General features: G+C 42.9%; 1 protein-coding gene and 1 long non-coding RNA gene across 13 annotated transcripts in view; one reads left to right on the top strand and one right to left on the bottom strand.

Moving 5' to 3' along the window:
- The window catches only part of ARHGEF28 (Rho guanine nucleotide exchange factor 28), a 339,789-nt gene that overhangs the window by 181,424 nt on the left and 130,813 nt on the right, over positions 1 to 27,552 (top strand). For 9 of the 12 annotated variants that reach the window (XR_003507199.1, XM_027520360.1, XM_027520357.1 and 6 more), the window contains 2 exons: positions 1,529 to 1,581; positions 2,187 to 2,247. The exons of 2 other annotated variants lie outside the window; for them this stretch is intronic. Coding sequence is in view for 9 of the 10 variants with exons in the window: in XM_027520360.1 (XP_027376161.1) it covers positions 1,529 to 1,581; positions 2,187 to 2,247 (114 nt within the window). In the remaining variant the exon portion in view is untranslated. Of the gene's footprint in view, positions 1 to 1,528; positions 1,582 to 2,186; positions 2,248 to 25,238; positions 25,811 to 27,552 lie in introns of those variants that run through there. One more of the 12 variants, XM_027520365.1, reaches the window with a different exon arrangement.
- LOC113879101 lies at positions 21,442 to 26,755 on the bottom strand. Its single transcript, XR_003507200.1, has 2 exons — positions 25,748 to 26,755; positions 21,442 to 21,657 (listed from the first exon to the last, which is right to left on the bottom strand). It is a non-coding gene; the product is annotated as an uncharacterized LOC113879101 (long non-coding RNA).

The following is a 27,552-nucleotide window of genomic DNA, read 5'->3' as shown; positions in this document are numbered from 1 at the left end:
ATCTTCCTGATACAGGAATCAAACCAGGGTCTCCTGCATTGCAGGCAAATTCTTTACCAGCTGAACTTCCAGGGAAGCCCCAATATACGCTGAAAAGTGAAAGTGAAAGTTGCTCAGTTGTGTCCGACTCTTTGTGACCCCATGGACTACACAGTCCATGAAATTCTCCAGGCCAGAATACTGGAGTTGGTAGCCTTTCTCTTCTCCAGGGGATCTTCTCAACCTAGGAATCGAACCCAGGTCTCCTGCATTGCAGGCAGCTTCTTTACCAGCTGAGATACTGGGGAAACCCCAATATACTGTGGTGGAGCGCAAATATCTTTTGAACTTGCTTAATGTAAAGCAGGTTCAAAGTTATTGTTATGCAGATTTAAAAAAACACATAATGACTTTGTGTTTGTTGACTTCTCTGCTCCATCCTAATGAAGACCTTAGACTTTTTCTAAGCAGAAATGTGGAAAGAGAGAACCAGCCTTGTTGCTAGGCAGGAAGAAGAGCCTGAATGAATCTACTCGGAGGTGTGAGACCTCTGTGCCTAACAGTAACAGGAGTGGCAGTAGAGGAGGGAATGCCTAGTTAATGCACCTGCCAGGAAAACTAGGGGCTCCCCAGAACTGGCATCCTGCAGAGCCCGGGGGGCAGAGAAGCAGAGGAGGGCCTGGGCCCAAGGTGTTATTATGCGAACACAAATCCTGGTTGAAGATCTCCATCCCACCGCCCTTGTTAGCAGTGCCGTCTTTTCTGTTCTCAGGCCCAAACCTGCTCTCGGTGCTTGCTTCAACCACAGTGGCTCTTGTTTACGGGCAACTGAGTATTTGGGAAGAGAACCAATCAGTCAAGACAGAGAAAAATACACCTTAAGTGGGCCTTCCTGTTCATCCCGGAACATCGTGAGCACTGATGCTTCCGGGAAAGCCTTTATGCAGAGTGTGGGCCCCCCGGGTGCCTGGGGCTGGTGAGGTGGAGCCGGGCACTGTCTGAGGTCCCAGCCCAAGGGCTGGGCTGATGTTTAAGGCTGTTCTTGACTCTAAACCATGGGCAAGGAAAGGCTGAACCTCGTCTAGAACGAGCTAGGCTCTTTTGAAACGTGAAGTCAGTGGTACTGGAGCAAAGAGAAGTGCGGGGTTTCCTCAGGTGGGTACGAGTCACATCCTTAGAACGGGTGCTGTATGGAGAAGCTTCGGTCAGCACGCGGCCTTCCTTCTGGGTTGGGGGGTTTGTTTGTTTAATGGTCATCGTCTTCCTCAGGATTTCCTGTGAGAGCTCCCGGGCTGGCTTGTTTACATCTTGGTCCCCACCAAGATAATAGCAGAGCGTGGGCTGTCAGTCATATGCTGCTCTGCGGAGTGTTTTAAGAAGCCAAATCTAGAACCAAGTTCCACACAGACAGCTCTGAGCAAATCATTTATATTTGTCATCTAGTTTCTCTTCCCTCCGCCTTTTTTCTTCTTCTTCCCTTTTTTTTTTTTTTTTAAATTTAAAGCATGTTCCTATCAGTGGATTCTGATGAGAATTATTCTTTTTGCAGAGATTAAGAATTCGGGGTGCAGCAGATCACCACCCGGGAAGGAGGGTGTAAAGGTAATGGTTCTCTGCCTGTTTTCCTCTTTGTTCTTCTCTCTGAAGTTGAAGTGGAAGTAAAGATCTGGTGCTAATACACACAGGAAAAACCCAAAGCAAGAAAAACTCAGGGATATGTCCCGAGACATGTTGCGAATAACTTGAATTATTACCTCTATCGAATTTTCGATCTCTACCCTTGATGACTACACCTGGCGGTCTTTCTGGGTTGTATATGTGTCTTGTCTATGCAAGATACTTGAATACATTTTCTAAAACTTTGTACCTGAAGATGGTATCTATAGATGTTTCCCAACAATGCGTCTTCAGAAATGAACCTGGGAGATATTCCCTGAATATAATATAGTCTATGGATGGCTTTTAGGCATGCTTCAGCTTGGTACAGATCCTTTGCTTACTTCTGGCTCTTAATACTAAGTACTTGTTAGTATTTAATACTAACTTAGTACAAATACTAAGACTTGTTTTTTCTGTTTACATATGGTGACATGTATAACATGTCTTTCCTAATGTTTTCTTAGCTTGCTTTTTCATTTACAAAAATAAACTTTAGTGTTAGCAAGTAAGTAACTTGTAAAAAACCGACCTGACTTCATCTTTTTCAGCGTGTGAAAAGCCTGGTGGTTCCACTGAATGAACATGAGGACCAGGAGAGGCTAGATTTGGGTATGTTCCAACATATGGCTTCCTCTGGCATTCATGTAGGGGTATCACAAACACAGGTATGCAGGGGACAAGAAGAAAATCTATTTAGAAATAAAACATTCCTTCCTGGGAGCCGCGTCTGTTTCTTGAAATGCATTTGAATCTCCATTTACAATCTAAAAAACAAATCAAAACAAAGGAAGGAATCCAAGCTTTTCCTGGACGGTTTTACTCTGAGCACGTGCTGGCTTGGAGCTGGTCGTATGTTACCCTGTTATCCCTATGAGCCAGGCACTACTAGCTTCTGTGTGTAGGTGGTATGACTGGGGCCACTGTGGAGAGTAAATGGAGGACTCGAGACTCATAGCTTCATCCAGCGGGCCTCAGAATTCCCACGTTTACCTCTGTCCCCCTTTGACACCTGGTGAGGACCCCTTGGAACTGAGTCTGTGGGATCTTTCCCCCGGCCTCAGAAAAAGACCAGATGCTGACCCTGGGGCATGGATCGGACGTGGGTGTCATTTCAAAGGAAGCAGACATTCTCTTGGCAAGAGGAAGGTATTTCTTCCTGTGGCTCTGGGAATTCCCATCCGCTCACAGGCATCATAACTCAGCACTCTGCGAGGGATATCTCCCCACATCTCTTCCTCGAGCCTTTGCTGATTGTTCAGGGCTCATCAGGGCTCCATTCTTACCTTTTGAGTCAGAGCCTGATGAAGCTGTTGGGGGTTTGAGGATATGCACAGGCGGGGCCGTCAGCTGATGTCTCATTTGGGCACCTGAGAAGTGGGAAGCAGAGGATCGAGAAGTTTCTCAGTCAATTTCTTTAGGCTCAGGCTGCTCGGACGCCTGGAGAGTGCCGGGGCAGAGCAGCCTTGGGAGCTGCAGCGGGGTGGGGATCGGGGAAAGCAGGACACCTCCCTGGGTGAGAACCGAGGTGGGTGGGTGTGCCGAGTGGAGGGTGCAGGGGGCTCCCCGGGCAGTGTTTTCTCGCCTGGCAGGCACAGAGCAGAGCAATTAGGAAATCAGGGGAATAAAGCAGGGCAAGGGGGAAGCACCCCACGTGCCACTTGGCTGTGCCACAGGCAGAGGTGGTTTCTGGATCTCCTTGTGTGAGGTGCCACTGAAATTTGGATAGAAACTAGACCATCCCCGGTGCTGTGCACTCTTTACTGTTTACGCTATGTAAGGTGTGCGTGTGCTAAGCTGTTTCCGTCGTGTCTGACTCTTTGTCACCCTGTGGATGGTAGCCCGCCTGGCTCCTCTGTTCATGGGGTTTCTCTCGGCAAGAATACTGGAGTGAGTTGCCATGCCCTCCTCCAGGGGATCTTCCCAACCCAGGGATCGAACCCGTGTCTCTTGTGTCTACTGCTTTGGCATGCGGGTTCTTTACCCCTAGTGCCGCCTGGGAAGCTACGTAAGGTAAGAGGATAAGAGGAGTACTTTACTTCCAGAAGAGAGGGAGAGGAAGGAGAAGGGAAAACAGGCATGTCCACGTAGATGACTGTCGTGGGCCACCGAAGCCCAGGGTCCGGCCGCTGCTCATGCGTGCAGGATGTCTCCTCTCCAGATTGCATCATGCTTCCAGGAATGTTCGCTTTGAAGAATGTTTACCAAGACAAATTGCTGGTGGGGGGAGGAATGTTGGCTGGTAAAAGGATTGAGTAGCAGGATTATTTTAATTTTAGGCTCTAAACATTCACTCTCTTCTCAAATGGGTATCCGTACTGGGTAAGAAGATGCATGTTACGGAAACTAGTAACCTGATCGAATGGAAGTTTTTGTCAGTAGCATCATTGTGTCTGAGGAGGGGTGTGATGACGAGTTTGAGAGCGATGAGCCTGTATGCCTTTCTTTAATCTCGGTCATTTACGAGGAGGTCTGTGAGTGGTTGTCCATTGTGCAGATTGTCTCTTGCTTTGTTGTTCATCGAAACTTGGTGGGTTAAAAAAATTACCTTATGTGAAGAATGTAATACCTTTTAAAAGAACCTTCTGAACAGACTCACAGACTTAGAGAATGAACTTACGGTTACTGCAGGGGTGGGAGGCGGGGAAGGTTGGGAGGAAGGGGTAGTTAGGGAGTTGGAGATCAACATGAACACACCACTCTATTTAAAATGGGTAACGAACAAGGACCTAGCGTATAGCACAGGAGAACTCTGCTCAATGTTATGTGGCAGCCTGGATGGGAGGGGAGTTTGGGGAAGAATGGATACGTGTATATGTTTGGCTGAGTCACTCTGCTGTCCACCGGAAACTATCACAACACTGTTAATCATCTATACTTCAATATAAAATTTAAAAAAAGTAAAAAAAAAAAAAGTAAAAGAACCTTTGAGACAGAAGAGGGCAGCAAGCAGTGAGCAAGAGTCAGGTGGTAAGCTGCTGTCTGGAACCAGAAACGGCTTTTTCCCGGGGCCGCTTCCAAACTGCTTTACTTCGTATGTGAAGCTGATCTTGTGCTTATTCTCTGAGGCGGTGGGGATTGCTGTGGGGTTGAGGTGCATTTCTTGGCTGCCTTGTAGTATTCAAAGCAGTGTGACGTGAGTTTAGTGTGATCTCGTCAATGATGTCAGTGCTGTTCCGGTGGAAATTTCTGTGACGATGGACGCGTTCTGTATTTGCACCGTTCAGATCCAGCCAGTGGCCACGTATGTCAGTATAGCGTGTGATGTGTGAGCAGTGTGACTGAGGAACTGCCTCGGACTACAGCTCTTGCACTGGACAGGGAAGATCCAGAGGAGGTTTCCTCTGTACTGTTGTTGGTGCATCAGAGCATGGACAACCACCTCGACGTTAGTTTATACACTGAAGATGACTGCTCATGGGAGGAATAATGTCTCCGGTGGGTAGTAGGTGGTAACCCCATCCAAGCCAGTGCCTCTGAGGTGCGTCAGCAGTGAGTCATGATACTGACGTTACATTTATGGTGAGTCCAGAAGCGAAGGCCCCACTCTCTGTGGATATTGTGCAGTCTTGACCTTTTGCTCAGAGGGGAGAGTGTGAGTTGAGGGCCGGGGTCTGACTGTTATGCTGCCGTCGTGAAGAGTAGGACTCTTTGGCGTATGGCGCCTTCACACTCTGGGCAGGTGGGATGCAGGAGAGGGCAAAGCATTTGGAGCAAAAGAAAGAGAGAAGGTAGATGAAATGGGTCCATATGGAAATTAAAAAGGAAGAAGGGGTCTGTTTGGCTTGAGGATACAGGGCTAAATGTGATTAAGAAATCGAAGCTTAACAGTGGGCCGCTGTGAGTGTTATGCAAGGAGACGGGATGTGAACGTGGAGCAGGAAGCATGGCCCTCTTTGGGAAGTACAGTGGGGAGGGTGAATGTCCGCTGCTTGTTGGAAACCCAGCTACCAACAAAGATGCGTTAGACCAGCTCTGGATTGGCAAAGCTGGAAACGACTTGCTTAGTTGTTTATTGTAGCTTAAAAGCAAACTTTACTTTTGAAAGGTTGAATCAAAAAATAAAAACATGTGCCTGGTAAGAAACTAAGATTTCTGGTTGAAAGTTAAGTTCACGACTGAGTACTGTGAAGCAAGAACGCCAGTGTCTTAGGTGGATTATGGAAGCCCCGGGAGGTGACATGCCCCTCTCAGCAAGTGATCTTCCAGTGTGAGTGAGCTTGTATATGACAGCCCAGATTTGAAACTGATTTTCCTGCAGTCATTTATCAGCTATTGTTTACATTCAGTTCGTTGCGTCTAACCATTTGCGACCCCATGGACTGCAGCACGCCAGGCTTCCCTGTCCATCACCAACTCCCGGAGCTTACGCAAACTCATGTCCATCGAGTTGGTGATGCCACCAACCATCTCATCCTCTGTCGTCCCCTTCTCCTCCTGCCTTCAATCTGTTTGCATTGGACTAAAGATAATTTGTTGAAGTTTACTAAAGCTGTAGGTTATATGAACATTTGGATGGAAAAAAATGAAGGCTTGGTAAGACTGACATGTTAAGACAAGAGCTCTGTGAGCATGCTTAACTTTCCCTACAGGGGCAGGTCATAGGGAGGTAGGGTCACTTGGGGACATGGTGATGGAATTGACTGGTGTCATCTTTCTGCCTGGGGAGTCCTGGTACCTGAAGCTCTGGGTGTGAAGCAGCTCCTTATCTACTGTTTGGCAAGTGGAGAGTGCTGCTGCTGCTGCTAAGTTGCTTCAGTCATGTCCAACTCTATGCGACCCCATAGACGGCAGCCCATCAGGCTCCCCCGTCCCTGGGACTCTCCAGGCAAGACCACTGGAGTGGGTTGCCATTTCCTTCTCCAATGCATGAAAGTGAAAAGTGAAAGTGAAGTCGCTCAGTCGTGCCCGACTCTTAGTGACCCCATGGACTGCAACCTACCAGGCTCCTCCGTCCATGGGAGCCTGATGCAAATGCTTGGGATTTTAAGCATGATAGTGTGCTAAATGGAGCTTTCCTGATGGCTCAGACGGTAAAGAATCTGTCAGCAATGTGGGAGATCTAGGTGGTTTGATCCCTGGGTCGGAAAGATCCCCTAGAGAAGAGAATGGCTACCCACTTCAGTATCCTTGACTGGAGAATTCCATGGAGCCTGATGGGCTACAGTCCATGGGATTACAAAGAATTGGACACGACTGAGTGACTAATACACACATTGTGCTAAATAAGCCTTTCAGAAGAAATAACTTTGTCTTTTGTATACAGAAGTAATAACTTCTCACAGTAGAAAACGCTGAAGTTTCAGAAAGAATAGAAAACAAGAAATCACTCCTATAGTTCTGCCACCCCCAAAGCAGCTGCTGCTAGATTTGGGTATGTGTACTACTAGTATTGTCCCTGTGCATCTGTGTTTTTTGCATGAAGTCTTCATTTCATGCAAAGATGGGCTCGATAAAGGACAGAAATGGTATGGACCTAACAGAAGCAGAAGATATTAAGAAGAGGTGGCAAGAATACACAGAAGAACTGTACAAAAAAAATCTTCACGACCCAGATAATCATGATGGTGTGATCACTGACCTAGAGCCAGACATCCTGGAATGTGAAGTCAAGTGGGCCTTGGAAAGCATCACTACGAACAAAGCTAGTGGAGGTGATGGAATTCCAGTTGAGCTATTTCACGTCCTGAAAGATGATGCTGTGAAAGTGCTGCACTCAATATGCCAGCAAATCTGGAAAACTCAGCAGTGGCCACAGGACTGGAAAAGATCAGTTTTCATTCCAATCCCAAAGAAAGGCAATGCCAAAGAATGCTCAAACTACCGCACAATTGCACTCATCTCACATGCTAGTAAAGTAATGCTCAAAATTCTCCAAGCCAGGCTTCAGCAATACGTGAACCGTGAACTTCCTGATGTTCAAGCTGGTTTTAGAAAAGGCAGAGGAACCAGAGATCAAATTGCCAACATCCGCTGGATCATGGAAAAAGCATGAGAGTTCCAGAAAAACATCTATTTCTGCTTTATTGACTATGCCAAAGCCTTTGACTGTGTGGATCACAATAAACTGTGGAAAATTCTGAAAGAGATGGGAATACCAGACCACCTGATCTGCCTCTTGAGAAATTTGTATGCAGGTCAGGAAGCAAGAGTTAGAACTGGACATGGAACAACAGACTGGTTCCAAATAGGAAAAGGAGTACGTCAAGGCTGTATATTGTCACCCTGCATATTTAACTTATATGCAGAGTACATTATGAGAAACGCTGGACTGGAAGAAACACAAGCTGGAATCAAGATTGCCGGGAGAAATATCAATAACCTCAGATATGCAGATGACACCACCCTTATGGCAGAAAGTGAAGAGGAACTAAAAAGCCTCTTGATGAAAGTAAAAGTGGAGAGTGAAAAAGTTGGCTTAAAGCTCAACATTCAGAAAATGAAGATCATGGCATCAGGTCCCATCACTTCATGGGAAATAGATGGGGAAACAGTGTCAGACTTTATTTTTCTGGGCTCCAGAATCACTGCAGATGGTGACTGCAGCCATGAAATTAAAAGACGCTCCTTGGAAGGAAAGTTATGACCAACCTAGATAGCATATTCAAAAGCAGAGACATTACTTTGCCAACAAAGGTCCGTCTAGTCAAGGCTATGGTTTTTCCAGTGGTCATGTATGGATGTGAGAGTTGGACTGTGAAGAAGGCTGAGCACCGAAGAATTGATGCTTTTGAACTGTGGTGTTGGAGAAGACTCTTGAGAGTCCCTTGGACTGCAAGGAGATCCAACCAGTCCATTCTGAAGGAGATCAGCCCTGGGATTTCTTTGGAAGGACTGATGCTAAAACTGAAACTCCAGTACTTTGGCCACCTCATGTGAAGAGTTGACTCATTGGAAAAGACTGATGCTGGGAGGGATTGGGGGCAGGAGGAGAAGGGGACGACAGAGGATGAGATGGCTGGATGGCATCACCGACTCGATGGACATGAGTCTGGGTGAACTCCGGGAGTTGGTGATGGACAGGAAGCCTGGCGTGCTGCGATTCATGGGGTCGCAAAGCGTCGGACACGACTGAGCGACTGAACTGAACTGATGTTTTTTTTACATAGTTGTGATCATGTAAACAATAGGATTGTGCGTCCTGTTTTTTCACGTTAGATTATATGCCATATGGAAAGCTACATGTTAGAAGGTAGCTGAAAATAATGCTGTACATTTTTTCTACTAAAAATGTGAATTACTTTTTTAAAAAGAGAAGATGTCATAGATTCTCCCTGTAAGTGTTTGAAAGTGTTAGTTGCCCAGTCGTGTCTGACTCTCTTGCAAACCCATGGATTGTACCTGCCAGGCTCCTCTGTCCATGGAATTCTCCAGGCAGGAATACTGGAGTGGGTAGCCATTCGTTTCTCTGGGGGATCTTCCCAACCTAGGGACTGTACCTGGGTCTTTTGCACTGAAAACAGATTCTTTACTATCTGAGCCACCATAAATGTTTATTGGCTAAGAAAAAAGAAACCTCAGACCCTCCGTTTTATAATATAATTGTTGATTTTACAGAGTGGCCCAATTGTCAGTACATGCTGGAGGCTCAAGTCCCAGTTATTTATTAATACCCTGGGTCACTTCATTGCTGTTATTGTTTGTTGAAAGTGAAGTGAAAGTGTTAGTTGCTCAGTTGTGTCTAACTCTTTTGCAAACCCATGGACTGTAGCTCACCAGGCTCCTCTGTCCATGGAATTTTCCAGGCAGGAATACTGAGTGGGTTGTCATTTCCTTCTCCAGGGGATCTCCCGACCCAGGGAGTGAACCCAGGTCTTCTGCATTGCAAGCAGATTCTTTACTGTCGAGCCACCAGGGAATCTGATGTGTAATGAGAAAACCTCTCAGTGCGTGTTGGGACTGGCAAGGTGGGCACTGGCAGAAGATGAACCAGAGCTGAATGTGGAAGGAAGCCTAACATGATGCCAAAAAAACCTTATCCAGATGAATTGGGACGAGGAGGCACAAGCAGAAACAAACGATAGGAAATGAGGTGTTTCAGGGTGCGCAGCCCAGCCAACGCAGACTAGACGGAGGAAGATGGAGCACCTGCACAAAAAGCTTAGGAAAACATCACCAAAGAGTAACTGGGAGAAAATGATTGGAAGATGCAAAGAATAGTCCCTGTAGAACAAAATGTCAGGGGCTGTGCAGACTCTTTATCTGAGACCTGCATTTGTGGATATATCTGGGAGAGTCCAAGGCCCATGGATTTGGGTGGTGAGCTGGGTGGAGACAGCGCAGTCAGTAGTACTCGTCTGGCAAATCACTAATCAGTAGGACTAATTAGGTTAGTCTTTTCTTCTTATACTAAGTGAAAGTTTGTAAATGGAATTGAAGCTACTAAGCTATAAATACTTTGGCCACCTCATGCGAAGAGTTGACTCATTGGAAAAGACCCTGATGCTGGGAGGGATTGGGGGCAGGAGGAGAAGGGGACGACAGAGGATGAGATGGCTGGATGGCAACACCGACTCGGTGGACATGAGTTTGAGTGAACTCCGGGAGCTGGTGATGGACAGGGAGGCCTGGCGTGCTGCGATTCATGGGGTTGCAAAGAGTCGGACACGACTGAGCGACTGAACTGAAGCTATAAAAGCTTATAAAGAGCAATTTAAAATTGTTTGGAAACATCTCAAAACTTTTATCTTCAGAAACGAGATCTAAAATTTGCAATCTTAAGATCTAGGACTCATGTCACTGGAAGCCGGCCCTCTCTCGTAGCTGTTGTTCAGTTGCTCAGTTGTGTCCGACTTTTTGCGACCTCAAGGACTGCAGCACGCCAGGTTCCCTGTCCTTCACTGTCTCCCCGAGTTTGCTCAAACTCATATCAGTTGAGTCAGTGGACTTCAGCATCCATCCTTCCAGTGGATATTCAGTCCTTTAGGATAGACTGGTTTGATCTCCTTGCTGTCCAAGAGACTCTCAAGAGCCTTTTCCAGCACCACAGTTTGAAAACATGAATTCTTAGTGCTCAGCCTTCTTTATGGTCCAACTCTCACATCCATGACTACTGGAAAGCCACAGCTTTGCTTTGTCGGCAAAATGATGTCTCTGCTTTTTAATACACTGTCTGGGTCTATCATAGCTTTTCTTCCAAGGAGCAGCATCTTTTTAATCTCATGGCTGCAGTCACCATTCACAGTAATTTTGGAGCCCAAGAAAATAAAATCTGTCACTGTCTTTTAGTTATTATTATTTAGTAACACATGTACCTATGTTGAGATCTCAAAACTGTTGCATGAAATGTGGAAGAAAAAGGAAAAAAGGGAGAGGGGGTAACCTTAGCAAAGCTGTTAGCCTTCTGAAAAATAGTTTTAAGCCTAATTTCTTGCAGGTTTCTATACCCCAGGCTATAAGAATTTTGGGTAGATTCCTTGTTTTCTTCATTTAATTCTTTTCATTTCTTTTTGCGTGGGGGGCGGGCATCATCTTTCTACCACAAACCAAAGCTTACCAGTGTTTTGGTTTTGAAATAAAGGAGCTAGGACTGGAGAAATCTCGAGATGACCACTGGAATGCAAAGTTATTTGTAAAAGTTTGGATTCGAATTTTATTCCTTTTGTTCACTTCAATGAAAATTTCTTCTTGCAGTTGTTGAGGTTTTAAAAATTGGTTTTGGTAGAAGAAATTGCCGACTTATTGGAATTGTGCTGAGTGCTATAAGCTGAGGTTGGCTCTCTTATCACGAGTGTTCTGCCTTCTCTACTTGTGGTTTCATTGTTTGAATAAAATTCTCCTTGTGGAATGCAAATAAAGCACTTTTCTTTAAATTAGACAATGGGAATATTTATTGATAGACTTTTATCCCATAAATTAAAAGAGAACTTTGGGATTATCAAGTTAATTAATACTACAGAGTAGGAAGTGTGAAGGAACTAAAGCCTTACAGTAGGTGTAATGTCTTCATGTGATGGTCTTATAATTTATCATAGTTGCATAGTTGCTTTTTTTTTTTAATAAGTGCAGAGTCTAGGAAGCTGTCTGGTCCAACGATAGGTCTAATGTTCTGCCTATTTTTTGCTCATAACTATGTGTTTAAAAACATAAAGCAAAATGAAAGTGAGTTAAGATTAGGCATTGCTAGTTAATCTAAGCACTGTCTTATCTGAACTCTCTCTGCGCACTGGAATTACCTTGAGGCTTTAACAAATAATCCTGGAGCCCTGGTCCCGCCTGCAGAGAGGTCAGACTTAATTGGCCTGAAGTGCAAACCTGTGTTTCAGGAGTTCTAAAAGCTCCCCTAGCTGATTCTCAGATACAGCCGAGATTGAGAACCATGACAAAGCTCCTTAAGGGAGCCCTGCTCTGCTGAAATCACTCCTGACTTACTGGATTTTCAGTATTTTTGAAATCAGAGAAGTGTGGGTCTACTTTGATTTCAATTGTTTACAAAAACAATTAATGGGAGCCCATTTCTTGTAGGTTTTCAGGCTTTGAATGATTATCACCATCAATATCATTGTAGATCTAAGGGAAAGGTAAAAAATAAAAAATACATTGAAAAAGTTACCTAACTAGTTGAACCGAAATGAAATGATTAAGCCTTTAAAGATTCTTTTTAAACATTAGGAAGAAATCAAGCGATTGTATTTGCTGTCATGTTCACTTATTGGACTTAGAGGTGTACAGATTGGAATGAAGGGAGTGGGTGGCTGTGTCCGCTGATGTCGAGAGGGCATTGCAAGGAGCCCTGATGTTTGACAGTGGTACCAACCTAGCTGCTGTCGCTGTCGCTGTTGTTAGTTGCTGTCATGTCTGACTCTTCGCGACCCCATGAACTGTAGCCTGCCAGGCTCCTCTGTCCATGGGATTTTCCAGGCAAGAATACTGCAGTGGGTTGTCATTTCCTTCTCCAGGGGATCTTCCCAACTCAGGAATCGAACCCACATCTCCTGCATTGGAAGGCATTGGCAGGTGGATTCTTCACCACTGAGCCACCAGGGAAACCCAGTTGTAGTGTATTCTAAATGGCCTTTTTCTTTCATCTCACAAACTAACTTAATTTCTGAAATGTAATCAAGGAGAGGAAAAAATGGCAGTTCTTTCTCTGAAACCTAAATTTTTTAATTCTCCAGAATAGGATCCTCAACTCTAAGTAAACCAGCTTAGTGAACAATTCCATAGCTTCTATCCCTAAAGATGCTATTTTGATTAAATCAAACAATTATAAATTTCAAATAAGCATAAAATCTTAAGGGAACTATACCTACTTTATAAAACATGGAACAAATGAAAGATATGCAATATATTCTGGAAGTGGTATTTGTAAATGCTTTGTATGGGAAGTTGAGTTTCTACTTAGGGATTTTGTCTCCTTTTCTTTGGTTGAAACACTTTAGAACACCTGTGTGTACAGACACTTTATGAAAGAATCGTCCATACAGAGAAATCCTTGAGTTTTGGGCTTGATGGCGGTGTCAGTGTGTTTGCGTGAGTTTAGGCTTGCTGAGTGTGTGTGTGTGCATGCTGAGTCATTTCAGTCATGTCCAACTCTGTGCGACCCTATAGTCTATAGCCCGACAGACTCCAATGTCCATGGGATTCTCCAGGCAAGAATACTGGCATGGGTTGCCATGCCCTCCTCCAGGGGATCTTCCTGCCCAGGGATTGAACCTACATCTCCCTCATCAGCAGATGAGTTCTTTACCACTGTTGCCACCAGGAAAGCCCCCAGGCTTGCTGAATACCCAGTGGTTAATGCCTTAAGGGCAATTAAGGAAGGTACTTAAGGGCGATTAAGATTCTAGACTTCCCCGATGACTCAGACGGTAAAGCGTCTGCCTGCAATGCGGGAGACCCGGGTTCGATCCCTGGGTCGGGAAGATCCCCTGGAGAAGGAAATGGCAATCCACTCCAGTACTCTTGCCTGGAAAATTCCATGGACAGAGGAGCCGTGTAGGCTACAGTCCATGGGGTTGCAAAGAGTTGGACATGACTGAGCGACTTCACTCACTCACTAACTTTCATTGCCAGCAGTACAAGCTCTAACAGTTTTTTGGGACAATTTGCTGTAACTTTCAGTGTGCCTAATTTGGAAGACATTTTTATGTTGTTCTTCACCATAGGAGATTCTGCTGAAGAATATGTATAGAGGGAAGAAGTGAAGCAATCAGCTGTCGAATAGGAGATCCAGTGGAAAATAGTCTGTTGTTCCTTCATAATATTTAAAGTAACAAGCAGAAAAACAGAATAAAGAATGAAATTAAAGGTGTCTAGAATTTTAAAGCAAGTGTTGAGTAAGCAAGCTGGGCTTCATCCACGTTCTTGAGATTTAGGTGCCGTTAGGTTTCTGCTGATCTCAGTGAGGTAGCCTTACCTGCCCCACCAGTGCCCAGTAAGGGCTTCCCACTGGGGCTAACTCTGGGGAGCATATTAACCCCCAAAATCACACTGTTTCTGAGAAGTTAAAATTATTTTCCACAGATAATCTTTTAATGTCTAATTCGTTTCCTCAGAGTTACATGGTAACGTCATGTAAGAACTTAAGTAAAGGGAAATAGAGTTTTATTCTGTGTATCTGAATAAGCAATGCAGACTTGCTTTGAGCATACATTCCACAAATATTTAATGAACATAGATTCTGTACTTTTTGCCCCCATTGTTTAAAACATTTTTACATTTTGTTCCATAGAACAGTTTTAGATTTATGGTAAAGTTGCAAAGGTAGTTCAGAGAGTTCCCATATCCCCAGCCCTCTAGACCACCTAATTGTTGTTGTTCAGTCATTAAGTTGGGTCTGCTCTTTGCGACCCGATGGACTGCAGCACACCAGGCTACCCGGTCCCCCACTATTTCCTAGATTTTGCTCAGGTTCACGTCCATTGAGTCAGTGATGCTATCTAACCATCACATCCCTTTGCTGCCCTCTTCTCCTTTTGCCTTCAGTCTTTCCCAGCATCAAGGTCAAGGTCTTTCCCAATGAGATCCCCCACTCTCCCTTATTATTAAACATCATATGTTATTATCATGATAAATTTTTTAGAATTAATGAGCCAACGTTGATACATAATTACTGACTAAAGTCCATCCTTTATTTAGATCTTACACAACTGAGCGACTTCACTTTCACTTTTCACTTTCATGCATCGGAGAAGGAAATGGCAACCCACTCCAGTGTTCTTGCCTGGAGAATCCCAGGGACGGGGGGAGCCTGGTGGGCTGCCATCCATGGGGTCGCACAGAGTCGGACACGACTGAAGCGACTTAGCAGCAGCAGCAGCAGTTTTTATCTTAGTTTCCATTTTGCTGCCCCAAGATATCATATTACATTTAGTTGTTGTGTTTCCTTAGGTTCCCTTTGGCTGTGAGAGTTTCTCAGACTTGTTTTTGATGATCTTGACAGTTTTGAGGTATACTGGTCAGGTATTCTATAAAATGTCCCTCAGTTGGTGATCCCTATCATTTAACTGGAGTCATGGATTTGGGGAGGAAAACCACCGAGGTAAAGTGCCATTTCCATCACATTGTATCAGGGGTATAGAATATCAACAGTCACAGACCTGTCATTGCTGATGGTGACCTTGATTACCTGGTGGAGCTAGTATTTGTCAGGTTTCTCCACTGTAAAGCTGCTCTTCCCTACTCCTCTTCCCGTAGTGTGTTCTTTGGAAGGAAGTCATGATGTACAGGAGTGAGGACTTCTCTGTATGCTTCCCTGTGGGCGGAGTACCCACCTGTATTGTTTGAAGTTCTTCTCCATGGGAGATGTGAATCCTTTTGCTTATTTATTCAAGCATTTATGTCAGTGTGAATTCATGGAGCTTTATTTTAAATTTGGGGTAGTGACCTCGTGCTACACTGTTCAGAGTGTTTTAGCTTTGGCAACGAGGGACTCTCTCAGTTGACTTCTGTGTGCTTTCTACACATTCCTGTCATTTTTTGTTTTTGCTTTTATGGTGTTGAACATATTCTTTATGATACTATAATGGTGGATACGTAACACTATATTTGTCAAAGCCCGTAGAAATTTATGGCATCCAGAGTAAGCTTCAGTGGATACAAATTTAAAAATTAGGAGGTTGGAGGATTCCTGTGATGGAATATAGAATGTAGCAAAACAGTCTAATTTTATTAAAAATTTTGGTAATGTCCTTACTACAGACGATGGGAGTGGGATGCAGACCTCAGTCACTTTGGAAATGAGTAGTCTGTAAGAATAAAGGCAAAGGAAACTGTACATAAGCTCTCTCTTCTTGGTTATAAAGTTATTTCCCGTAGGGGTTAAACAACAGAATGTAGGTTAACATTTCCGATACTACTATAAATATATACTGGAAATAAGTAAGTCAATGGATTATGGAGAGTAGGTGTCAGGTTTTCCACAATTGAAGTGGGAGTTTATAAACAAGCAAGGGGAGGAGGCCAGAATGATCCATGTGGTAATGAATTAGAGATGTCGACATCAGTATGTACTCATGATTAGTTAAAATAAATACACATGGTTGTCTGTGGAAATATTTGTAGGTATAAGTGTATACCTAGGTTTAGTGTTAGTCTCTCAGTTGTGTCCAACTTTTTGCAACCCCATGGACCGTAGCCCACCAGGTTCCTTTGTCCATGGAATTCTTCAGGCAAGAATACTGGAGTGAGTTGCCATTTCCTACTCCAGGGGATCTTCCGTCCCAGGGATCAAACCCAGGTCTTCTGCATTCCAGGTGGATTCTTTACTAACTGAACCACCAGGGAAGCTCACAGTTGGGGTAGGACACACATGTTTCCTTGCTCTGTCAGTTGAGAGGCACCAAAGGATCAATATTCAAGTAGCATATACAAGATGAGTCCACCACATTAAATACTAAAAACAAACAAACTGGATTATCCATCACATTTTATGTGAATTTCAGCTTCAAAACTTTATTGATAATGTTTATGTTAAAACTATTTACATTCTTTCTCTTTTAACTTGTTTACATATGAATGACCATATAAAAGTCTATAAACAATTGATGTTAAAATTGATTCTAAAAAAAGTTTCTGAACACGTCTATGTCATGCAAGAAACTTTTTCAAAAAGTTTGGGGAAATTGAAAATTAAAATTGGAACATTATGAGAATAATGAACATGGTCCACTGGAGAAGGGAATGGCAAACCACTTTAGTATTCTTGCCTTGAGAACCCCATGAACAGTATGAAAAGGCAAAAAGATATGACACTGAAAGATAAACTCCCCAGGTCGATAGGTGCCCAATATGCTACTGGAGAAGAGTGGAGAAATAACTGCAGAAAGAATGAAGAGATGGAGCCAAAGTGAAAAGAATGCCCAGTTGTGGATGTGACTGGTGATGGAAGTAAAGTCTGATGCTGTAAAGAGCAATATTCTTAAGAACCTGGAATGTTAGGTCCATGAATCAAGTGGTAAATTAGAAGTGGTCAAGCAGCAGATGGCAAGAGTGAACATTGATACTTTAGGAATCAGTGAACTAAAATGGACTGGAATGGGTGAATTTAATTCAGATGGCCATTATATCTACTACTGTGGGCAAGAATCCCTTAGAAGAAATAGAGTAGCCCTCGTAGTCAACAAAAGACTCCGAAATGCAGTACTTGGGTACAATCTCAAAAATGATAGAATGATCTCTTTGTTTAGAAGGCAAACCATTCAATATCACAGTAATCCAAGTCTATGCCCCAACCAGAAATGCTGAAGAAGCTGAAGTTGATTAGTTCTCTGAAGGCCTACAAGACCTTCTAGAACTAACCCCCAAAAAAGATGTCCTTTTCCTCATAGGGGACTGGAATGCAAAAGTAGGAAGTCAAGAGATACTTGGAGTAACAGGCAAATTTGGCCTCGGAGTACAAAATGAAGCAGGGCAAAGACTAACAGAGTTTTGCCAAGAGAACACACTGGTCATGACAAACACCTTCCAACAACACAGGAGAAGACTCTACACATTGACATCACCAGATGCTCAACACTGAAATCAGATTGATTATATTCTTTGCAGCCAGAAATGGAGAAGCTGTATACAGTCAGCAAACAAGACCAGGAGCTGACTGTGGCTCAGATCATGAACTCCTTATTGCCAAATTCAGACTTAAATTGAAGAAAGTAGGGAAAACCACTAGGGCATTCAGGTATGACCTAAATCAAATCACTTACGATTTCAGTGCAAGTGAGAAATAGATTCAAGGGATTAGATTTGATAGAGTGCCTGGAGAACTATGGATGGAGGTTCATGACATTGTACAGGAGGCAGTGATCAAGACCATCCCCAAGAAAAAGAAATGCAAAAAGCCAAATGGTTGTCTGAGGAGGCCTTCCAAATAGCTGAGAAAAGAAGAGAAGCTAAAGACAAAGGAGAAAAGGAAAGATATACCTATTTGAAATCAGATTTCCAAAGAATAGCAAGGAGAGATAAGAAAGCCTTCCTCAGTGATCAGTGCAAAGAAATAGAGGAAGACAATGGAATGGGAAAGACTAGAGATCTCTTTAAGAAAATTATAGATAGCAAGGGGACATTTCATGCAAAGATGGGCACAATAAAGGACAGAAGTGGTATGGACCTAACAGAAGCAGAATATATTAAGAGGTGGCAAGAATACACAGAAGAACTATACAAAAAAGATCTTCATGACCCAGATAACCACAAAGATATGATCACTCACCTAGAACCAGATATCCTGGAATGTGAAGTGAAGTAGGCCTTAGGAAATATTACTATAAACAAAGCTAGTGGAGGTGATGGAATTCCAGTTGAGCTTTTTCCAATCCTAAGGGATGATGCTGTGAAAGTGCTGCACTCAATATGCCAGCAAATCTGCAAAACTCAGCAGTGGCCACAGGACTGGAAAAGGTCAGTTTTCATTTCAATCCCAGAGAGGGCAATGCCAAAGAATGTTCAAACTACCACACAATTGCACTCATCTCACACGCTAGTAAAGTAATGCTCAAAATTCTCCAAGCCAGGCTTCAACAGTATGTGAACCATGAACCTGCAGATGTTCAAGCTGGATTTAGAAAAGGCAGAGGAACCAGAGATCAAATTGCCAACATCCATTAAATCATAGAAAAAGTAAGAGAGTTCCAAAAAAACATCTACTTCTGCTTTATTGACTACACCAAAGCCTTTGACTGTGTGGATCACAACAATCTGTGGAAAATTCTTCAAGAGATGGGAATACCAGACCACTTTACCTGCATCCTGAGAGATCTGTATGCAGGTCAAGAAGCAACAGTTATAAACAGACATGGAACAATGGACTGGTTCCAAATTGGAAAAGGAATATATCAAGGTTGTTTATTGTCACTGTGCTTATTTAACTTATATGCAGAAAACATCATGTGAAATGCTGGACTGGATGAAGCACAAGGTAGAATCAAGATTTCTGGGAGAAATATCAATAACCTCAGATATGCAGATGACACCATACTTAAGGCAGAAATCGAAGGAGAACTAAAGAGCCTCTTGATGAAAATGAAAGAGGAGAGTGAAAAAGTTGGCTTAAAGCTCAACATTCAGAAAGCTAAGATCATAGCATCTGGTCCCATAACTTCATGGCAAATAGATGGGGAAATGGTGGAAATAGTGAGAAACTTTATTTTGGGGGCTCCAGAATCACTGCAGTTGGTGACTGAAGCCATGAAATTAAAAGACGCTTGCTCCTTGGAAGAAAAGTTATGACCAACTTAGACAGCTTGTTAAAAAGCAGAGACATTACCTTGCCAACAAAGGTCCATCTGGTCAAAGCTATGGTTTTTCCAGTAGTCATGTATGGATATGAGAGTTCGACTATAAAGAAAGCTGAGTGCCAAAGAACTGATGTTTTTGAACTGTGGTGTTGGAGAAGACTCTTGAGAGTCCCTTGGACTGCAAGGAGATCCAACTAGTCCATTGTAAAGGAAATCAGTCCTGAATATTCATTGGAAGGACTAATGAGGAAGCTGAAACTCCAATACCTTGGCCACCTGATGTGAAGGACTGGCTCATTAGAAAAGACCCTGATGCTGGGCAAAATTGAAGGCAGGAGGAGAAGGGGATGACAGAGGATGAGATGGTTGGATGGACATGAGTTTGAGCAAGCTTCTGGAATTGGTGATGGCCAGGGAAGCCTGGCATGTTGCAGTCCGTGGGTTCACAAAGGGTTGGAGATGACTGAGCGACTGAACCGATGAGAATAAATTCAGATGTAATCATAAATGTTGCTTCCCTAAATACCTTGGCTCTTCCTACTATGTAGAATTTTTTTTTCTTCTTAGGTTGTAACAAGATGTTAATACTTTCCTCCTTGCCCTCCTTTCTCTCTGCAGACTCGTGGCCCATATTCTTGCTTCTTCTGCCCCAAAGGTCCCTCACATCTACTATCCACAGCTGCCTCTTCAGGGCAAATTAAAAATTCTTCATAATGTATCATTCAGGAATATTTAATAAATTTATCCTAATTCTTTCAAGTTATGCCTGAGAACAAAAGAGGTCTACTAAGGATCTCTCTTTTCTTAGAGAATCGTCTAAGTAGAACCTCCACCTGCTGGCAATACTAAACGCTCTTGGAAGCTTTGACAAAATAATTCATTAATATGTTACTTTGGTCAGAAAATCCATTATTTTCCTATCTTAAAGTGTTTCTGAGTATTTTCTTCTCTTATATTACACGTGCATTTATCATAATACAACTAATTTCATTTGTTGGCTTTCTAGGTTGTGTCCATTTTTCCCCCTTAGATAGTAGGATGACATAAGGGGACATACAGAACTTGTGAAGGGGCATGCGGAGTTTTTGTTCAGATAAATTAAGGTAGTTATGGTGGGTAAGAAATTAAAAAAAATTATTATTTTTAAAGTAAGGTGGTATTATGAATGGCATCATCCAATTTATGACCACCATTGTATCATGCTCCTTTGTGTGTGTGTGTGTGTGTGTGTGTGTGTGTGTGTGTGCAGGCGTGTGTGTGTGCAGGCGTGTGTGTGTGCTCAGTCGTGTCCAAGTCTTTGTGACCCCAGGACGGTCACCCACCAGGCTCCTTTGTCCATGGAATTTTCCCAAGCAAGAATACTGGATTGGATTGTCATTTCCTTTACCAGGGGATCTTCCTGACCCAGGGATCAAACTCGCATCTCTACCACGCTCCTACTTCGTGTCTGCTTTATGTGAATTTAACTTTCTAGGCTCTATTTTAAAAATTAAATAGGGAGAGGAGATAGGGAGAAAATAATGTGAACCTCGGGTGGTTCTAGACTCAAGTGAGTTTAACGGCCCTGAGAGAGCATGACCCTGGGGATGTGAATGTGTGCTTCCTGCCCCGGCTCACAGTGAGCACATCTTACATGTGGATGTGAGCCCTGCTTTTTAAAAAGATTTTTTGGATGTGGACTATTTTTAAAGTCTTTAAAATTTTGTTACGGTATTGTTTCTGTTTTATATTTTGGTATTTTGGCCCCACGGTTTGTCGGATCTTAGCTCCCCAACTAGGGTTCAAACCTGTACCACCACCACCCCCACATTGGAAGGCAAAGTTCTAACCTCTGGACCACCAGGGAAGTCCCAAGCTGTGGTTGTAAAGATCCTTGTTTTCTGTAAAACATGGCCTCTTAGGGAAAGCCAACCATTGCACCTGGTACCCAAGCAAGGTAACGGTGTTCTCCAGCAAAGAACTGCTTCTGTTGCACTTGGAGCGATGCCATGGTGCCTTCTAGAGGTTTTGGAGGAAGACTTTGATCATCTCTGAAACTTTCGGAACTTGAGGCTTGAAATTACCACTGTGTGTGGCTAAGTTATCCAAGATAGGCTTGTCCTTGCATCTTGGCTCCTGCTGCCTCTTGTCTGTATTTTTTTTTTTTTACTTTTTCCCCAAGAATGTGTTTAACGGTGTTAAAAACTGTTGTCTCTGGTGGTCAAACAATGGAGCAGAGAAGCAAAACAAATCCTCCTCCTTTTTCTGTTTGGGTATGACGTCCTTAGAACTTCTATCTACGTTGCCACTATATCTCTGTTTTGAAAATCAAGCTATTACTCTTGAGGTGAAGATAAGCATCCTTCAGTGTCTACAATTTAGAAGAGAAATATAATCAAAGGGAAAACTTTACTAACATTTAACACGTAAGCTGAAATTTAGCAACAGCTTATGTTCTCTACTGTCATAATCTCATTTCATCTTCACAACTCTTTGAAGTATAGATGTTATATCATTTTATAGGAGACAACTGAGGATCAGAAAGTGTGAGTGACTTGGTTAGGGCCACTAAGTAAATAAGTGGCAGAGCCCAGATATACAGATCTTCCTTGACTTCTCATGAGGTCATGCCCCAATAAAATCATTGTAAGTTGAAAATATCATCAGTCAAAATGCATTTAATAAGTCTAACCTGCTGAAGATCCTAGCTTAGCCTAGCCTGTCCCTGTCTTCAGTGTGCTCAGAACACGTACATTAGCCTAAAGTTGGGCAATATCATCTAACATAAAGCCTATTTTAAAATAAATAAAATAAAATAAATCACAGTAAAAAATAAATAAATAAATGCTTTCAAAAAATAAAATAAAGTGTTAAATATCATGTAATTTATTAAATGTGTGCTAAGTTGCTTCAGTCATGTCCAACTCTTTGCAAATCATGGACTGTAGCCACCAGGCTCCTCTGTCATGGGATTCTCCAGGCAAGAATAGTGGAATGGGTTGCCGTGCCCTCCTCCAGGGCATCTTCTGGATCCAGGATTGAACCTGTGTCTCCTATGGCTCCTGCATTGCAGGTGAATTCTCTACCGCTCGGCCACCGGGGAAGCTGGTGAAAAAAACGAATGGTTGTACAGGTGCAGAATGGCTGTAAGCGTACAGGTTGTTTAACCTCACGATCACGTGGCTGACGGGGAGCTGCACTCACTGCCACTGCCCAGCATCATGACAGACTATTATAGGGCATATCACTAGTCTGGAAGATCAAAATTCGAATTTTCAAATCTGGTTTCTACTGAATGCTTCTGCTCCATTGGTAAAGTTGAACCATCATAAGCTGGGGACCATCTGTATTTGTCTCCAAAACCCCATGCTTTTTCTTTTCAGTGTGTGGTTCTTTAAAAATATGAATATAAAACACAGTTCTTGCCCTCAAGGAATTTTGGATCCCACTGGAGGATGAGAAAACCGTACAAATGCTGTAATTTAAATCAAAGTATGAATACTCTTCCAGGGAGGTTCAGTTTTATCAAGATTGAAAAGTAGGTGACAGTATGTGTCCTGGATAATTGTGACTTTATTTTTTAAGTAAAGGATTTTTAATTAAAGGAGGCACAGTAAGGCTGATGAAATCATTTACATTCTTATGTTGTCGTGGTTGTATGATAACTAGTGAGAAAGTGGCCTTGGGGATATATCGTTGAATTCTGCCAGCTGCAATTGTAATCAGCCAGTCAGAGAAAGCAAAGAAATTAAGCTGTTGAATATGAATGAGATGTAAATAACATCTTGAATTAATTTAAATGCAATCACATTGACCCAATGGTGGTGGGGGGGTAGAACTCAATTACCATAGATAGTAAGGAGGATAAATGACCCATATTTAGGAGAAATTCTTTGGTAGGAAAATGAGCTGGCCTAAAAAAAGGACTGTGTCAACACAATACTCCACTTTTTATGTTAACTATGCGCTGCCGGTCAGCACACTTAATTCATTCTTTAAACAAGGTTGATAAATAATAAAGCAAATGAGGATGGAAAGTCTCTTGCTGGGCTTCTCACATGTACCAGTTGGGTAGTACTAGTAGTTTTATTGCTGGAATAATTTTGATATCAACAATAAGTCGACATGGAATTGGTCAACCAGGACTGTACTTTGGGGAAAATTAGATTTAGATGGCTCTACCTGACAGCTCCCAGATCTGCATTTTGCAAAGTTCCTTTATGTCTTTGCATTGACCTGAAGGTCTTCTGACCTGTCTCTGATGGTCAGTAGAGGAGCAGCCTGTTGCAGTAGTTTGTTGACCTGGGATTTATCCTGGTTAAGTGGTTCTAAAACTGTGATAATGAGAAAGACAACAGTATCTCCTGACCTAGTACTTTCAAATGGTGATTATCTCCACTGGAGGAGGTTCGCTTTCCTGGGTCTCTGGACATCTCTCAGGCAGCCAGGAGTCCTGTGCACACCCCAAGTATTGTCTGGAGCCTTAGAGAACAAAGGGTCTGTTCTACCCAATACTGTTGTTCTTGCCATGATGAATAAAATGCAAATATATGTTTAAACATTTTACTGGAGTTCACATAGCTTTTTTGGTCCAGATGCACACATTTAGTTACCCATCAAATACTAAAAATATTGCAGCTCTCATATAAAGATTCTTCATCTACAGGTTAGGACTTAACTGTGCACATCATTCATTCATTTCACAGCTGCCTACGATGTTCTCAGTTCTAAAATAGAAGAAATGGAAATCCATTCACAAAATTTTGTCTATTTTCTTATAGAAAGATGCATGTGTACTAAAACCTTATCTATTATTAGAGTTGAGAGTACTTTTTCCATACAGTTGCACCCAGCTGAGTAAGAAAAATATATACTTTTCAAATAAAAGGACACGAAGTAGAGAATATATTGTGTGTTTTCACTTAGTTGTAATGCTAGCAATTACCTTCTAGTTGTATTTTTATCTACTTGTATGCTATGTTTACAAAGCAAACAATATGAAAACACAGAGGTGGCTTATGTAACTCTGATTTGAATTTGAAAGTAAGGGATTTCTCCCCTTTTTTTACATCTAGCTGTACCCCTCATCCAAATGCTACCCAATCAGACAGGATTAACTATTAGAGAGCAGGTTATGCATCTTACTTTCTCACACTGCATGGCATGAGAGTGTCAACAGTTTAGGAACTAATTGAAATAAAGAGATGGGTGTTCATTAAGACACATCGTGGCATTTCCAGATCTGCAGAGCTGAAAAGATCCCCATCTTGTTTCCACTTGCCTTTAAAGTTTATTTGGCCGTCAGATGACCTCAAAATGGAGCATAATACTTCTATGCTTGAAAGAGACTCCTGGATGTGACTTAGGGTGCACTTTTTTCCTGCCCCAGACCTTGGCTGCTGTACTTGAGCTTATTCGAGGCCAGTATATCTGTGTGCCTGCTGGTCAGGATTTAGAGAAGTAAGTTTGAGCAGTGTCACGATTTATGGGGAGGCAGTAATGGGCTTCTACTGAATGCTAATTACCAAAGAGTTTTTCAGGGAGGCTGTGTAAATTAGTCACTAGCTCTATTGAGATGGAATGAAAGTGTGCATCAGAGTCCCAAAGGCACCCAACGCCTTATGACTGACGACCAAACCCGGAGACAATTTGAGGGAAAAAAATGCCCCAGTTGCGTTAAAGCGTAAAGTAGGTGACTCTGCATGAATTTAATGAGATAACTACAATTCTGGATGGAAGTTAAAGCTTCCAACCCCTTGAGGATTAAAAGGATGGGGAGACTGGATTGTTAAATGAATTATCAGAGCTGTTTTGGCTCTTAGATCTGAAAAGCTGCCAAACCTGCCAATCGTATGAAAGAATAGACCGCTCCGGAAAAACCCCTGCCCTGTGTATGACGGCCTTTATTTGCCTATGTACCGGAGCTTTCTGGTTGTCCACACACATAAACCTCAACCTTTATCTCACGCTGCACAGGATGGCTTTTCTGAGAAAGCATCCCCTAGCTCCCCACCAAAACAGGCGCCTGCCTTGGGAAGCTTTTCTTGAGTTCCAGGCGGCTCTAAGTTCCCAGTTACCTTTTTTCTTTACTTCCATTTCCAGCAAGGAGAAGAGTTAATGATTCATTTGCTCCCAGTGACCTTTTGAATAACTGGACTGCGGTGTACCCGTGCCACTCTGAGGGGCTGTGCTTACCTCCTTGTACTTTCTCAGTTTGGCTTGAATATTTACAGCCTCCTCCTTGGTCTACATGCCTGAACGCCTGAAGGAAGCAAAACATTTATTGCCTCTCCCGCCCCGGTGTTCGGTGTTCGCAGCTCTCACCCAGCCCCATCCCTTCCTTTTACATCACACGGGAGACTCGCCTCCTGGCTGGGGACGCCCCAGTTCTTCCCGAGTCTCTGCTGTCGAGCCTGTTTGATTTCATCAAGACAAAAAGATGGATTCTGACTCGGACTCACCTTTTAACTACTCGTGGCCTTCCTTCCCCAAAATGAAGATTCGACGGAGGGCGTCCAAACAAGGTAGCTCATGGGATCTTTTACTTCTCCTGGAGCCGAGGCAGGCTTCTTCCTCTTCTTACCTTTCTTTTCCTCATTGCTTTGCAGAACTCCTTCTGATGAAGTGCGTGTTTATACGTGTCTTTGTAAAACTCTCACAATATGTGTTTTACAGTAGACCTCTGAAGTAAACCTACTCACCCTTCTTGTGTTCCTTTCACTTTAAATTTACCTTTGTGCTGTATCGTGCATATGCTACTCCCTTTAAAAAAATAAATAAACAGGGAGCTTAGTACAAGGTAAATGTTTTGGAATCATTTGCTCAGAGTTACCTTGGCGTTACCTTGCCAGTAAGGAGTCTTGTTGATTTAAAAGTGTCTGGTCTTCGTGGGATTTACAGAGAACTGTGTGTGCATTCAGTACCCAGTTTCTGCTGTGTTTGTGTTTTAGTTTTCAAGTGTGTGCTAATTAAAAAAAGTTTTTTTTTCGTTAATACCTGAGAAAGTTCTCTCTTTTCTGTACTACTTTCTTGATTTTGTAGATGCTCTAAGGAAGGGATTTTAAGAAATTTCTCCAGGGGATGCAGTCATATATTAAGAAGTTTATTAATAATAATTACCAGTATGCAAAATGCTTTACTGCCTAAGGAAGAAGAGCTATTATTTGCAGTATGATTAATGATGGCGTGGCTTCACACTGCTTATTCCCCTTCACCTGCAACCCACTCTCGTGGTGCAGGTCCTGGAAACCAGGAGATAAGATGGTCTTAGGGAATAGCGGAGGTGGCCTGAGTATCTGGTACACCACCCCTGGCAGGTGGGGATTGTTGCCTTCTCAGGCTGATCAAAGCTACAAAGGTAGTGAGCAACCCTTTCTTGTCTTGTGGACGAATTTTGTGTGGTTATGTTTTTAATTCAAAGAGAAAGAAACACTTTTGTGAGCTTGCAAGCAGAAAAGGTGTTTCTGAAAGTGGGCTGCTGTTGTGGCTTTATCCTGGGTGGCGGGGGTGGGGGCGGGGAGGGCAGAATCATCTGAGAACAGAATGACCTGCTACATTGCCCTCTGCTTCTCCTGGAGAAAAATGGGGGCTGGCAGTTGTCCACGTACCTGATTTTCTTCAAGGATTTTTCCTTCTAAAATAAAAAGAGGTGTGTGTGTGTGTGTGCATGTGCTCTTGGGCTGAAATCAAGGCTCCCAACCCCAGGAATAAGATGAGCTGACTCTATAGGAGTCCTAGAAAGCCTCACCCTCAACAGACCTCCCACACTGTTCGTTGCCATCCTTGAAATTCCGTTGCTGGGGACTTAAACCATTTGTACAACATTCTGTTCTCCTGTTTTAAAATTTAATTGCTGCTGCTTTTGGGGTAAAGAGCCATGATTCAAATGTGACTTACTATTAAATAGTTCGGGGGTGGGGGGAAGAATCTATGAAGAACAAAAGCATGTGCATGTGAAAGCAAGCTCAGATGCCAATGGAAAATGGAGTAAAATGTTAGCGATAAGTAGGTCTGGGGAAAGGGCAAGTATTAGTGTTCTTTATGTTATTCATTCAGCTTTTCTGTAAGTTTGAAATTATTTCCAAATAATTTGTTTAAAACTTTTAAATGACTTCTGGGACAGGAGCTACACCAAGTCCTTAATTCTTTAGAATGAATATTACTAGTTCTGGTGCATGGAGAACTTCTTGAGGGCAGGTAGCAGTTCTGTAAGACTCCTTAATCTTTGTGCTAATTCTCACTCAAATTTGGGGAATAATCTGTTTTA

Source organism: Bos indicus x Bos taurus, chromosome 20 (genome assembly GCF_003369695.1).
Source record: "Bos indicus x Bos taurus breed Angus x Brahman F1 hybrid chromosome 20, Bos_hybrid_MaternalHap_v2.0, whole genome shotgun sequence".
NCBI classification, from domain to species: Eukaryota; Metazoa; Chordata; class Mammalia; order Artiodactyla; family Bovidae; genus Bos; species Bos indicus x Bos taurus.
The sequence above is the reverse complement of the archived record's forward strand: the minus strand, read 5'-3'. Positions and strand labels throughout refer to the sequence as shown.